Below are 16,405 nucleotides of genomic sequence, written 5' to 3' on the forward strand. Positions count from 1 at the left end.
GTAAATTTGCAAGACGATAATAACGAAAGAATAGTACATAAATATTAATCCAATGTTCTCGGGATTACTGCCAGAGTGAGTGTTGCTGTGCTGAGCTTTCATTACCATACAGCGGCAACATCTTCAGAGCTATGTGTTGAAGATGTTGCCGCTGTATGGTATAGAAGAGTTATATCACATAACTCTGAAGATGTTGCCGCTGTATGGTAACGAAAGCTCAGCATAGCAACACTCACTCTGGCAGCAATCCCGAGAACATTGGATTAATAGTAGACGCCAGCTAGTTAGAGAATAGTAGATAATATTTATAAGAGTGACACTAATGGCCTTAGAAGATTGTAATGCTAGTACGAGGACTACTGGCAATGTTGTATTGTTTTTCAGAGTATTTATCTTTAAGATAGATACACTTTTGCATACGCTAAAACCAATTTTGAAACTACCGGCGGGAGCTCATGTGGTTCGGATTCCACGTTAATCAGTAGGTCCCGTCTCATATATCCTCGCTGCTGAAAGGGACATTAAACTCACAATCAACTCAACCATAGGGCCGCGGCGGCTCAATGGTAGAGCGTTCACCTCCGGTGCTCGGGGTCTCTGGTTCGATCCCAGCTCGCACCAAATGAACTTTGTGGTGGACAAACACCGTGTTCGTGGGTTTTCTCGGGGTTCTCCCGTTTCCTCCCACTTTCTTCATTTCCCCATTTCATTCATTTTTCATTATCAGCGTCTTCTTTAGCCTAGCCGGCATAACTGTGGGACGTAAAACTTAAAGATCTCATTTCAACTCAACCAATTTTGAAACTTTTTTTTCACTTTGAGGCTTTGTTTGAAATTCGTCAACAGTTACTTAAGGCGACAAAAAACGCTCACCACGCATCGTATTTTTCCTATGTGGGAACAAAAATAAAGCATTAGGTGATAAATCAGGTGAGTATGAACAATGAATCATTAATTCGACATTATTACTAGACAAAAATTCAACAGTTTGGTGTATTGGCTGGGAACCGACGTTGTCATGGTGAAGAATGATGTGACAATTTGATAACTTTGATGATTTTTATTGATAACTTTGACAAACACTTGTTATATAGTACTCAGTATTTACAGCCCTTCTATCTTCTAAAGTTATGGTAACCACATCCGTATGGTAAACTTGTGTGGTAAACTTAAGAAATAAGCAATCAGTTGCTTGGGAGCACTCCTCAAACGAACAGCTTTTGTTGATTTCAGCTTACTTTGTGATACCAAAACAGTGGATTGCTGTTGTTTCTGGTTCATATGAATAGATTCGTTTTTCCCATGTAACTATGTATTACACCACATTTGTAATTTTGAGAAATTTTTGAGCATTTCCTTACACTAATGGAGACCAGTTTATTTTTGAGCTTCGATCAAAAAGCGTGGGATCCTACAGCTTGAAAGTTTACGTACGTTCAGGTGAACATTTAAAAATCGTATGTATTGGTTTCATATCAATATTTATGGGTGCCTGAATCTCATGGTATATTACATGCCGATATCTCTCAATCTGTCACGCATACCATCAAATTACTGGCAATAACAGACGTAGAAGGACGAGCTTCACGAAATTCATTATTGAGAAATATACAACTACGCTGGAATTCGGAATACAGTTGTGCAATCCTATTGGATTGTGTTTCATACTCAAAAGTCAATGAAGTCGCTCGGTGCACTGTTTCAGTGTTAAAACTATATTTGAAATCATAGAAAAATGTTGCCTGAAAATGTACACGAGAAATTTTCATTTGTCATACAAAACTACTTTTTCAAACTGATGTGAAAAATAAATGAATAGGCTTAAACAAGCAATCAGATAGTTTAAAAATAGAAACGTCTATTTTCCGAATTTTATAATAGTGAAACACTAGCGCCACTGTTAATAGTAGTTTGCAGAAACTTCTCCATACGTCCGTTCGTCATTACTCTATACGTTAACTTGTGAACGAAAGCGATTTTTTTGTGTGCGTGCAATAAACAGCTTGAGTTATTATCTTGCCCTTGTTCGTTAATGGAGTCAATGCGTTAACATCTTCACGGGTGACGAGGACTTCAATGGTGGCTATCCATATCCCATATATGGAATACCTGCATAGATTCTCATTCACGTGATGCTCTTTACTGTCTTGAGCAGAGTTTATTTAAATTAACTTTACTCACATCCATGTTCCTTGTAGTAGCCAAATAATTGTGTGGAAATTTTAGAAGCATTCAAGTATTTGGCTACTACAGAGGAACGCGGAGGTGAGTGAAGTACATAGAAACACAATCTATCTATTAAAATACTACAATAGCAATTAAAAGCGCCTGAGCTCGAACCTATAACTTTGGCTTTCAAATCTTTCATTTACGGTTATGTGTGATTTCACGTTTAACAGAGACAAACGTTTTAAGTATTTGTACTTTAAATAATCTAAATTAGTTAACTATATCTTTTTCATAAAGTTTATGATATAAAATTATTGTTCAAAGCCTTTGTATTTTAATAAGCCTTCTCTAAAATCAATGCATGTGAATTGTGCTTCCATCTTCCCAGTGCTTTTAAACTATGTTTATATGTTTATGGTCAGTCCTTTCGACAATGAGATCTCGGAAATTGCAGGCTCTAGGAAGATAACATTTTCACTGATCGATTGGAAATTTTGCGTAGATTGTCCAGTTCTAATTGAATATTTAAAAAAAAAACATGGCCATTATTTCTTTATTACATTTTTTAGGGTACGCTGGAAGCGTTGAAATTAAAAAAAAAAAAAAAAAAAAAACTAAAGCATCATATCCTATGCGTTATACATTCCAACACCATAATGTTGTATATTGGGGTTGTATATCTCTCAGGCGTTTGTTCCATGGCCAAATAATAGTGAAAAAGGAAGGATAACCATTTCTCGAGTCTTAAGATAAATCATTATTTTTTGTGTGTTTTGCCCAATGAACACCATATATAACTGACATTATAATTAATTGTATATGTAATGTATTTGCTTATTACATACTGCATGCAGGAAGAAAGAAAACACTGGTCATACATGAATTAGAAACTCTAACCGGAAGTAGGCTCAAATCTTGCAAACGGTGCGAGATATTGAGAAAAAATAATCGAAAAAAATCTCCCCTTTATGATATAATTGCCCTTGCCGATTTTTTTAAAATCAAGACGTCTTTCACTTGTGTCTGTAAAGGGACATGTACATATGTTGTGAGGAATGAGAAGGAGATTTATGCTCATATGCGAATGATGCGCTGTGTAGAGAGCGCAGGTTCAGCTAGTATCTGTACAAAATGAGTAAATTTGTAGGGAAAAAACGCTGAAAACTGATCATAGGACTGACTGATAAATTCGAAACTGGTTCCGAGTGGTACCGTTGCTCTTCATTGAACTGCCAGCTGCTGGACACTTTTCATTCTGTTGTCTAAACTGAAGTACCCAGATGGCTTTTCGCAATTCTTTATAGCTGTCCACTATTCTGTAGATACTTTAATTATTTTATTATTATTGTAATTTTCTATAGTATGGTTCTGAAAAACCACGAAGAAGGCCGACCTTCCCTTCTTAGAGTTTCTTCCTCCAAGAAGATGTCTATAAAAGAAGACCTTAACCCTTTCAGACCTGGTGGTAACATTTGTGTACATCATATTTTAAGATTAACATAATTACTCTGGAGGATTCAGAATGGCTGAGTTTTTATGTCAGTATTCTTTGAATTTGCTTAAATCACTTTCCCTATTTCTCTGGTGCTTTCATCTGTTGTCAGGAAGCTACGCACATTTTTTGTAGAGTATTTGAAGGGGCTATCACGATGGACGAAGCTCAGCCACATAAGCTGTTTTATTCTCGGCGAAACAAACTATTTTCAATAAATCCTCTCCTGTTTTAGTGATGTGTTTTGAGTTTCTAAACTATGTAGATCACTATGATCTTTTGGATTAATGCCATTTGTATTTACATACGTATTTCAACCCTAGTGCACGCTAAATGTTTCATCCATAATTCTCTAAATATGATATCCGCAAACAAATTTCATTTGTTAAATCAAAAAGAATAATGAGACAAAATAAAAATAAAATCGGAGAGTAAACAAAAAAATCAGGACTGAAAGGGTTAAGGAGAGGAAACTATTAGTTTATCGCTGATCACTTACCCTCAACACTTTTTCCTGGGCCGCCATGGGCTATGGAGAATTCATTTTAAAAAACATTTCATGAGGCTGCTATGAGCAAAGATCCTTTAATCACCTTCTCCTGGGTTGCTATGAGCTACGGAGAATTCCTTTAACTATCTCCCGAGCTGCTGTGAGCGAAGGAGATACCCTTTAACCTCCCACTCCTGAGGCTGCTATGAGCAAAGATCCTTTAATCACCTTCTCCTGGGTTGCTATGAGCTACGGAGAATTCCTTTAACTATCTCCCGAGCTGCTGTGAGCGAAGGAGATACCCTTTAACCTCCCACTCCTGAGGCTGCTATGAACAAAGATCCTTTAATCACCTTCTCCTGGGTTGCTATGAGCTACGGAGAATTCCTTTAACTATCTCCCGAGCTGCTGTGAGCGAAGGAGATACCCTTTAACCTCCCACTCCTGAGGCTGCTATGAGCAAAGATCCTTTAATCACCTTCTCCTGGGTTGCTATGAGCTACGGAGAATTCCTTTAACTATCTCCCGAGCTGCTGTGAGCGAAGGAGATACCCTTTAACCTCCCACTCCTGAGGCTGCTATGAGCAAAGATCCTTTAATCACCTTCTCCTGGGTTGCTATGAGCTACGGAGAATTCCTTTAACTATCTCCCGAGCTGCTGTGAGCGAAGGAGATACCCTTTAACCTCCCACTCCTGAGGCTGCTATGAGCAAAGATCCTTTAATCACCTTCTCCTGGGTTGCTATGAGCTACGGAGAATTCCTTTAACTATCTCCCGAGCTGCTGTGAGCGAAGGAGATACCCTTTAACCTCCCACTCCTGAGGCTGCTATGAGCAAAGATCCTTTAATCACCTTCTCCCGGGGTGCTATGAGCAAAGGAGTTGTTCTCGATGCGTGTCTAAGGCCATTACAAGCTAAGGACAATATTTAATCTTTATTCCGAGGCTACTTTCGTTTGCCGAGGATGTTTATTGAACACTGAAAACATTTAGAGACGTATAATACTTTATTTTTACAATAAAAGGTGGTGGGTTTAAATTTCGAGCCCATTGTTTTTAAGACCCTACCGAACAGAACATTGTATTATTTATTTATTTCTTTAAGCTTAAACAAAGAATTCTTACAAATAGATACATAACTCTTTAAATTCTTTGCTTGAAATGAATAGATTAATTATCTGACTTGAAGAATAAAATCTTTTGTTTTTTCAGTTACATTGATAATAAATGTATTTTTCGTTTCTTTATATTGATAATAGATGTATTTTTCGTTTCTTTCTTTCTGTTTTAAGTGTTAATACAAATGGTAATGTTCACGTACAAAGTTCTAGAAAATCTATAGTTAATTAACGTAATCGTTTACTTGTAGGCATTCCAAACTCTACATGTAATGTACCATGAAGCAACAGCTTGTCATGTGTCAGGTGATCTGTTAGATTTACTTTCCTTGTTGTTGGAAATGGCCAAGTGCCTTCGCATGTACCGAGACAGCAAGGATGTTCGAGGGCTTGTCATTGGATGCAAAGAATGGGGAGAGGTGTTGCGAAAATTAGCCACGCTTCTCAACACTTACAATCCTCCAGAGTTGCGACAGGTGTGTCTGGGTAAGTAAAGCATAATCTTGGTGTTTTAAAATCGAAATTCTACTTGACTCAGCGTGATTTGTTTGTCTACCTGTCTGTTCCACTGACCTTCCGTAAAATGTATCAAATTTTAATTAAATTTGGCATGTCTTTTCTTTTAGGTTTAGGAAATAGATTTATTATTTGAAGATAAAATCAGTCAATAATAGTCGAGATTGATTGAGACCGAAATCAGTCGAGCATAAGAAGAAAACATTGAATATTTATGTTTAGCTCATGGGCGGTATATATTTTTATATTTGCAGAAGAATAAGAAAAGATGTTAAGTTAAAACTATGTATTACGTGTATAAAGCTGAAAATCTAAAGCCATATTTCTGATTTGGTTTTAAATTTGTGTCAGCGTTGTTAAGATCTTATCGTTGCTAGTACATTGTTATCGCCAAGTAAATGTTTATTATGAGTATATAATCCTACCTGTCAGTGAAGAATCCAGTAAGTATTCTCAGGAACAACATACATATTATTTTATTTTCATCCACAAGATCTGCAGACGAACCGGGAAGAACTTGCTCAAGTTTCAAATAATCATCTTTATATTTTAAATAATATATCTATGTTGTTATAAGCGTGTGTTATATGTGATGATGCTTCGTAGAAATAAAACGTGACCAGATTGTTTTGTGTTTGTGGTTGTTGTAGAACTCCTAAAGGAGTTGTTGCTACTACTTCCGATGGAAGTGATCCAGGCGCTAGTTCCTTTGCTGTCTCACTGCCACGCCGCCTTCCAAGAAAGCCACAATGCCCTGCCTATGGGACCTTATTTCCCACGACGGGGACAGAAGCTTCCTTTGGGAATAAAAGCTTCTGCTAGACCTCAGCGTCCGATGGTGCAAATGGCTGTTCCACACGGGCAGCTGGAAGCTTCAAAGGTAAGAACATTTCTTTGTATCGCTCCGACAAGTTTTTCATCACCACTTATTTTTAATCACGTATCTTCTTAGTCTAAAAGGGTCAACACTTTTTACACTGCAGCTCGCAAGGATTACGGCGAATCGGATTATGCATCTTCTTCTGTGTAGCGCGTAGTAAGTGTATGGAGCTCCCAGTGATAATTATTTCTGGTTTTCTAGAGGGGCTTTCATTACCATCTTGTAACTGACGTAGATTTCTCTTTGTCTTACATGCTAAGTTAGCACTGAAAATTTTCCGGCCAGGAATTAAACCTGGGACCACAAGTGTTAAAACTAGCCGACTACGAGGGGTTGCTGGAAAATTCGTAGCCTAACCCAGACGGAGTGCACATAAAATGATGAAATTTCACAATTATTCTAGTCTGAAGGAACTAGATCTGAGGAGTAAGGAGGATGATTTAGACATTGAAACCATAGATCATACAATGTCGGTTGTGTTTGCAGTGCTCAATGGACAGGGGTTTTGTCCTGAAGGAACAGAATTCCGTTTTTAATTTTCCGCGGCGGGTGTTGCATTTTAAATTTGTCTTTCATTTTTGTGAATAATGCAGATAATACTCTGCCTTAAATGTCTGACTCTTGGGCAGGTATTATATGAGCACGATTTCGTCTTTATCCTAGAAGAATGTTGAAAACAATTCCCCAATCGACTTCTGTCTCTTGAACTTCTTGGGGCGAGGGGAACCTTAGTGCCGTCATTCTATTAACTATTATTTCGTTTCAGGATCGTAGTAATCCATCCATGATTCGTTCATGGTTATTACTCGTGACAGAAATCGGTCGGTATTGCGGTCAAAATAGATGATGATTTCCCTTGATCCCTCATTCTTTCACGCGTTTGAACTTCTGCCAGTTTTTGGTAATCCATTTTGCCGAGAGCTTGCCTATGCCCGAGTCATTATGAATTTGCTATGTTTTTAATTTCTACCAACGTTTTGCTGAGATTCTACGATTTTGAAGAATAATATTATGAATTTCATCTACGATTTCGGAGACAGTCACTATTTTTAGTCTTCCTGCACGTGGAGCATCATGTATTGAGAAATCGCCACTTTCAACTGTGCCACGCACATCTTCACCACTGCATATGACGAAGGGGACTGTTTCACTGATTCCTTCATGAATTTGCTTCGGTGACTTTCCTTGATGGAACAAATATTTGATGACAGCTTTGATATCGGCGTTCATGAAATTCGCTAGTTGGGCACCATGATCACTTTAGGGGCCTGAAAACACAATAAGAATTTCGTTATTAATATGAAAATTTCTGTTTGTACATACAGAAATATGTTCTCTCTGAAATTGTACAATTTCATCATTCTGCTTGAACTCCTTTGGGTTGGGCTACAAATTTTTCAGCAGCCTTTCCTATTGTGGTACGTAAACTTGAAATAATATATATTAAGAAACAAAAAGAAATTACCATGCTTAATCATCTGACTATATCCTGAATGATAGTACCCTTTTCAGTAATTTGGAAAATATTTGTTGGCTAAATTCATTTTTTTTTCTTCTCGACCAATGTATGCCCAATTTTATTTTGTGTCTAAAATTCTCTAAGGAGGTATTTCGGACTTTCAAAGTAATGTCTGTACTGATCTTTAACATTGTATGTAATATTGTAAATAATAATAATAATAATAATAATAATAATAATAATAATAATAATAATAATAATAATAATAATAATAATAAAAGGCTTATTTGCATGAGAAATGCATTTAGAAGATCAATCGTGTATGAGCTGTTATTTACACGATATATGTAGATCCAAAGTTGAAACAGTTTTTAGTTTTTTTATGTTTTTCTCACCTGATTTTGTGCTTTTGATTATTGGATATTCATATGATTGTAATATAAATAAAAATATAATTTAGTTAATTTTCAGTTGAAATAATAAAAACGCACAGCATTAATTTTGAAGTGGTATATAGTTATAATTCATTGGTGAGCAATTTAATTAAGATATGTTTGTGTAACGATAAAGTATGTTTTTAATAAATCACAAGAAGTTACACTAGAAGTCTTCATATTTTAATATTTTGTTTTGCTGTTATGCAGGGTACTGATGAAGACTACGACCAGGCCCTCTTAGATTTTTATACGCCGTATCATCAGTTTATTGACGTCATGTGTCGGTTAGCAATCAACAATGACTGCATGTCAGAACCTCTAGTGAATTTAAGTGCCATGGTAGGGTATGAAGGTGTTCCTTTGCATCTCACCCTGTTTCCTAAACTTTGGCTGGATATATATCAGGCACAGGTAAGTAGACAGCGATTGCGTAATAATATAGAAATATTTTTATCTCAGAACTGGCGTAGATGCGATCCAGGCCAGCAGTTAGATTTTATTGGATTATTCGAATATTGTTTTGTACCTAGTAGTATAAGCGCAAATAATATTTAAATATTCGTATATAGTAGTTGGTTTTATTTTGTTGTGTTTAGTGGATCATTAAGGTTATTATACCTTACATATTTATTTCAACAAGGTAAAGTGAAATTATACGAGGGCCGTTCGGAAAATAAAGAACGAGGGCGCATCGCGCGGGGCAGTTTGCTCCTTCCTTCATCTCAGTGTGAGCTGAGTCTCAATGCTTTGCAGTCACACTACCTTTTTTTCCCCCTCCAGTAATTCAAAATGGCGGCGCCAATCGAAAATCCTGCCAAATGTGAAGTACGGAGTGTCATTCGTTTTCTGAACGTGAAAAAAGAAGTTAAATCTATTGAAATTTATAGGCAAATAAAATATGTTTATGGTGATAATGCAATGGATGAGTCATCAGTGAGGAAATGGTGCAGTTTGTTTAACCAAGGAAGGACCAGCATGCACGATGAAGATTGGAGTGGGGAGGCCATCACTTGCTACGGAAGAACTAAAGAAAAAAGTCGAAGAAAAAATTCAGGAAAACCGACTTTTCACTTTGAACACGTTAACAGGAATCTTTTTGGGTGGAAAACAGTTCACAAACGATGAGGAACTTCAGCAGACAGTGAGAGCCTGGCTCAAATCTTTGGCGGCAGATAACATTGGTATTGAAAAATTGGTCCCACGATATAAGAAGTGTGTTGACAATTATGACGATTACATAGAAAAGTAGAGTAAGGTCCTGTGGCTTTGTAAATAAAGTTCTGTGCTTGTATCTTTTAGTTTTATTTAGCCATGCCAAATCGTTCTTTACTTTCTGGACGACCCTTGTATTTAAACTGCTTACCTTACAAGTATTTCAAGAATATTGAATACACAATACATTTTGATTATATCGAATGCATTGCAGTCATTCTTAGTGGAAATCAAGTAGATGAGATATTTTTAAAGAAATGGGATTTTTACATTTTGAGAAACTTGTCTGCTTTTTACTTATATAAGTACGATAACTCGTTTTAGGTGCCGTTCAAAAATTTTGTGGCCCCTGATCCAACATCCAATATATTTTAATCAAAAATTTTCTTGTACGTCTTATATCTGGAGAACTACGTATAGTGTAGCCAAACCCAAACTATCACTTAACTCAGCATGATGTGCTTATTGCGTAGAAGATACGAAAACTCGATTTAGGGGCCGTTCAAAAATTTTATGGCCCAGATCCAAAAACTAATTATTGGCCAAGATTGCAATCTTTTGATTCGTTTTTTGGATCATTCATAAAATTCTTGTTTAGATACGCAAATAACAGTATATTACGTGAAGTAAAAACACGGACCACACATCAATAACGTGAAAGCAGATGAGTTGAAATTTTTCATTGTTTCAAAACCAATTGAAAGGAAGTTAATCAGAAGAAATTTATTACGCTATTGAAGAAGTACCTATATTTTTTATAATTACGTATGTTACTCATTGCCAATAAAGTTTCTTATCAAAAAGCCTCATTTTCTGTCTAAATTTCCTTTATCTATATTCAAGATTAGTTTAAAGGCTCGAGTATCGCCAACAGATGGCACCACGTTTTTTCTTACCTTGCCAATATATTTTGTAGGGTGTAGCAGTGTTCAGATTAATTCAATCAAATTCAAAAAATCAAAATTTCACCCATACGCGAAAGCAATTCAATCAATAATCAAGAGATAATTCGTGCAGAGAGAACACTGTAAAAGTATTGAAAATGTGTTAAGTATAACTTGAAAAGGAAATGGACTTCTTTCGTCACTTTTTACTTTTAAATACAAATCAGGAAACCATTGAGTTCACTGTATTCTTTTATAGGCATGCTCAAACATGAGACCCCTGATAAATTATGAACTTTCTTTTTCCAAATAAATACTCTTAAATTTAGATAAGAGCCGCGGTGGCTCAGTGGTAGAGTTCACCTCTGGTGCATGGGACCTTTGGTTCGATCCCAACAAGCGCCAAGTGAGCTTTGTAGGGGACAACAACGTGTGCGTGGGTTTTCTCGGAGTTCGCCTGCTTCCTTTAGCGTAGCCGGCATAACCGTGGGACGTAAATCTTAAAAATTTCATTCGATTTTTTTTTTTTTTTTTTTTAATTTAGTACCTTGAAAACATTAATGAATTTTATACGTTCGCACGAGAAAGCAAAAATTCCTAATATATAGGGTATTTCAAAATTACACAACTTTAAAATAATATATGTTGGAAAAGCGGAGCGATTTGTATATCATTCGATAGTATTTTAAAAAAATCGTTGTAGAGTGCACGTAGTTCTACTCTTTAGAAGCAAGCTTCTAATAATGAAACACCCTTTGCATTGAAAGAAACAAGATATCAGAAGACTACACGGAATATTCTGTATTTATTTATTTTATTTTTTTTTTAATATTTTTTTATTTTTTATTTTATTTTATTTTACTTATTTATTTATTTAATTTATTTATTTTTTTTGAGGGAAGTTTGAATATTGATCGCTTGAATTTGATTGTGTTATTTTGAATATTGTTTCTCTATACAAAATACATTGGAAAAGTTAGGAAAACGGTGCTGCCATCTATTGTTTATTAGCTCTTTGTAATCTCATCTTAACAGAATTTTTGGTTCTAATAAAAACAAAAAATGTTACTGTATACAGGGCCTGCCGTAAGCAATTTGCTGTCCTGTGCAATGACATCATTTGCCCGCCCCCTTGCACCTTTCTCCATGAAGAACAAATCTTAAATCCGCAATTTTAAGTATGCTATTAAATAGTAATCTATTATGTTAGGGAAAGATGGTAATGGTAAACCTTTTTATAGAATTCAATATGGAGCTTCAATCTCAATATATGAGTTTGCAATTGCAGTGCAACTAGCTCTTTTATCTTTATTTTCTGATTTTCTTTCTACTTTTTTAAGTTTCCATCTTTGATGATAAAGAACTTGTTTCTAACAAAGGCAAGACTAATTTTCGTATCAAAACTGTGATAACTAACTTAATAGAACAGGTGTTCGCTACTGTTCGAGAATTGAGTTTTTGTATTTGACAACAATTAAGCAATTCATGCTGGGATTTGTTGGACCATTTGCTTTGACGCTTTCCATGTGACCTTAAACTATTGCGACCTAAACATAATTTATGAATGTAGTATTCAAGTAGAAGGTCAGCTTGGTACATTTAACTACCATCATTATGAAGTCTGTTTCCAACAAGAAATATTTATTTTAAATAATATACTTACGACAGATTTTGCCGCCCCGTGCAAATGCACGTGTTGCACATATGGGAGAGCCGGCCCCCGACTATACACTTCTTTCTATCTTTGATATTGTGTTTAGTGGCATGTAAAACTTTTGGTAAGCCGTCAACATTCTTGAAACACTTGTAAGGTAAGTAATTTGAATGTAAAAGTAATATATTCACTACGCTGAGTTTCTTCCTCATTATAAAGACAGATTAAATTTCGACTCCTCTAAGCAAATGTTGATTAGTATAATCATGGATATAGTATAAATGAGAAAATAAACTTGATTTAACCTTTTTATTGGTTCATTGTTTTCAGTAAAGTAAGAAAGAAAAAATTATGAAGTTGTGTATCATATTAATAATACTTTATTTATTTTTTCAGCACGTTGACAGAAAATACATAAATATGCTTGTGAATAGCAATTACTTTGTGGACTACGTAGAAGCAGTGTTGCTAGACGAAAGAGCATCGCTGAATATCGGTGTTGTTTACAATTTTCTTCGTGTCTATTTTCCTAAGGTAAGCAGTTTTATGTAAAGGGAATTATACATAGATATACGTTAGTATTAATCTGTTACGTCCAATAAACAGAGACCAGAATATAAATAAATCATCTCTGATTTGTGAATTCAGAGCAGGTGAGCATTTAACTAAAGTTGGAGTGGAATTATAATATTACAGATAATTTGAGAAATAGTAGACGAAACCAATATGGCAGAAACCCGGGTTCTGTCCTCAATTCAGTCTGCTTTCAGTTTGAATTTCATTGAATCTACATCTACAGAAGATTTTGTGTTAAAAAATTTATATTGTTTCTTCTGTTGATTATATGTACACATTCAATCCAATCGTTTTTGATGTTTGTTAATTTACATATACTAGACTTGTTAGGAAAGCAAAGATACAAACACATTTGCACGTTAAGGAGAAAAATTGGCAATATTTGCAGTAACCTTGATCCGTACGATGAAGATTGCGAGAGATTTGTCAGTGCTACACTGAGTCTTGTGCGAGGAGTACGCGTTGGACGTGGCAGTGACAATACCGAATCCCACCAGATGTGAAATGTGCAGCGTGATCCAGGTTTTTAAAGGCATAATGAAAGGATCCATGGCGAAGTGGTAACTGTGCTGTCATAGAAGGTTGGTGTGATATTCGCGATGAAGAGAAGAGCGTATCACCAAGGAGATGCTTGCACATATGCAATGAGGTGATTTTGAGTTTAACGTCCTTTTCAGCAGCGAGGCTATATGAGATGAGACCTACTGATTAAAGTGGAATCCGAACCACATGAGCTCCCGCCGAGAAGCGAACCTGGTTCTCCCACGCTCAAGGCGCGTACGCTAACCGCTTAGCCACGAAGGAGCTCCACATATATAATGAAACGTCTTTAAATATCCGCCGTAAAGTTTTGGCGACCAGCAACCACCATGTGTTCCTATACATAAGAGAACATCTTGGTGGAAAATACTTTGATAACGACAGTGTCAGGAAAGAAGTCAGATGGTTTCAGATGCAGGCGCCGGATTTTTGTGATCCTGTGGTACTAAACAGGGTGTCTACTGATACTGGAAATACTTGAAATACTGGAATTTAATTTTGATACTGGAAATACCGAAAATATACTGGAATTTTGATCCACATACTGGAAAAAATTATGAATTATAAAAATATTATTATTCTTTATAATCTACCCTCTATTTTTGAAGTACAAAAGCCCAGGGTAATAACGATCTTGCATTATAACTAGAATTGTAAATTATTTATACAAGTTATAATGTAACTTAATAATACATTAATATAATACAAATAATGCTCTTGACTCACTGTATTAGGCATCCGAGCAGATTGTCTACGGGCCATGAATTGAGGTTGTCGGACAAAGGAAAGTAGTGGAATTGAGCTTCAGATCATGAAAGAAGTTATTTTGCACAACAGCAATAGTTATGTAATACAGTACAGTTACTGAAATAATAGATTGTGATTTTCCCTAATGATCTGGCGTTAAGAGGTGACGCAATCTCTCTTAGGGTTGCAGATAGTCACTAACTTCCCCCTTTCTACTAATAATGTTTTCAGTTTCCGCTTTATTTTTTCTCCAAAACCTTACGTATAATAACAATGGATGCATTATATTATATGCAATGCTTCAAGTACAGTATACAGGGCTGCAAACTAATCAGTAAAGTCAGTAAAAGTATATCCAATGAGGGAAACTGAGGGCCAGTTTTAATGCTTGGTACTGGATGTGGCACATTGATTGTATAAAGATTTCAGCGCTTTCATGAGCAGCTACATATACCTAATCATTTGTATTTCAAAGAAATCAGGTTAACTAAATTTATTAAAAATAAAATATTAATTTGATGGTAAAACAATTACAAACCTGAAACCATGAAGTATGTGATTATTCAAAAAAAAAAAAAAAAAAAAAACTTTTTAAAAAAAGTCGTATTAGGTACTGGAACTTTGCTGATAAGTATACTGAATATACTGGAATTTTAAAATTGAAACTCAGTAGACACTGTGCCAAAGCTTGTTCCATGTTTGAACAATGGAAGCACTTAACGTAAAGAAATAGCCTCTTTCCCAGTGTAGCTTTCTTTGCGTCCAATTCATTTCTTGTATATCTTATTTTTTCGTTTGTATCTTTACTTTCCTCATAGACCTTGTACATTAGGTTGTCCCATCACAGTAGTAGACTAAATGGCTGAGCATCAAACTGAAGGGTGAAAAATGTGTGGCTTGTGTACAATGTCTTAGTTAACGCATGTACACAGCCGGAGAGCGGGTACGATCCTCTCAGTCTAATTACACTTTTTTATTTTTGAATTTAAATTTAAAAGATTTTTTCAAGTTCAATTTTGGTGTGAAATTTTATTTGAGATCTATGAAATAATTGCAGTAGCGGATCCAGGCCTGTACCCAGAACAGTAAGACAGGGGGCCGAGATCATTTTTGGAGGGAGTAATGTGAGTTCGTCTTACATTCACACCAACACCTGAAAGTTTCAGAGGACCGAAATTTTCCTGGCTACTTACGGACCTAGGGTGCTCATCAAGATAAAGAATATATATAAAGAATACTATACATTTTCAAATAATGATAATAATAATAATAATGATATGTACGATTTATTGTACTTCGTTGGTAAGTTTTGTATATTTGCTATTGTAATTAACTGTGGGCCAAGAAAGTACGGGAACTGTTCTTACCTGTTTATTTCATTTCTGTTTACACCAGGGTATATTTCTGCTCAGTTGAAATATATATAGTACGCACTGGAATTTTAAAAGGTAAGAAAACCATTCCCTCACTTCGAGCATTTAGCACGTGAACATTATATAAACTGCACGTGTATAATGTACTTGAATGATATGCGAGTCAATTGAAAGCTGCCTTATAACGACGTCAGCGTCTGTTACCATTTGTAGGGTATTCTTATCAAACTATCCGTGGATCGGTCACGGTTAATGCAGAATAGAAAATAAAAGTGAAAGTATCTTATTGCCGCTAGCTGAGAGTGCTCGGTCTGGTTCCCGTGAAGTTCTGTAGAAATAATAAAAAACATGTAATCACTACTCAAAATGAATATACGCGCTGTATTTAAAAAAGTGAAGAAAACCGACCAATTTCAAGTCTGTTTTCTGTGTAGTACTGGAAAATTCCAATTGATCAATTTCTTCGGAAGTTATTTAAAGATAGAAATTGACGGATTTTAAATAAATTATTAAAAAAGAAAGTGAAATGCTTACATCGTTCAGTGCGTCTGTAAGTTTTCCTGAAGAATATCTTTCGGAAGATATACATTTTTCCTAGTGACAATACCGTATTTATGTATATCGATGGGATCCCGAAAACTAGTGGTTAGACATGTATGTTGTGTACTATTGTCCGAATTATTAGCAAAAAGGCCAATGACTCACTAAGAAAATAGCTTGAATCTAGGCTAGATACTTCCGTAATGTACTTGTAAATCATAGGAATTGGCAGACGTTACGAAAGAAATTTTAAAATTGATAGGAAAGTGCATTGCATCTCGTTGGCAAGTTGTATATTATGTCGTACCATTAGCGGTA

At 35.6% G+C, this 16,405-nt stretch overlaps 1 protein-coding gene across 1 annotated transcript in view; it reads left to right on the top strand.

The window, feature by feature from the left end:
- puf (ubiquitinyl hydrolase 1 puf) overlaps positions 1-16,405 on the top strand; it is a 151,054-nt gene that overhangs the window by 131,620 nt on the left and 3,029 nt on the right. The window contains exons 46-49 of the mRNA XM_081730121.1: positions 5,521-5,755; positions 6,436-6,665; positions 8,769-8,972; positions 12,708-12,845. Coding sequence (XP_081586247.1) covers positions 5,521-5,755; positions 6,436-6,665; positions 8,769-8,972; positions 12,708-12,845 — 807 coding nt within the window. The remainder of the gene's footprint in view (positions 1-5,520; positions 5,756-6,435; positions 6,666-8,768; positions 8,973-12,707; positions 12,846-16,405) is intronic.

This window comes from Thermobia domestica, chromosome 11 (assembly GCF_964235325.1).
Source record: "Thermobia domestica chromosome 11, izTheDome1.hap1.1, whole genome shotgun sequence".
NCBI classification, from domain to species: domain Eukaryota; kingdom Metazoa; phylum Arthropoda; class Insecta; order Zygentoma; family Lepismatidae; genus Thermobia; species Thermobia domestica.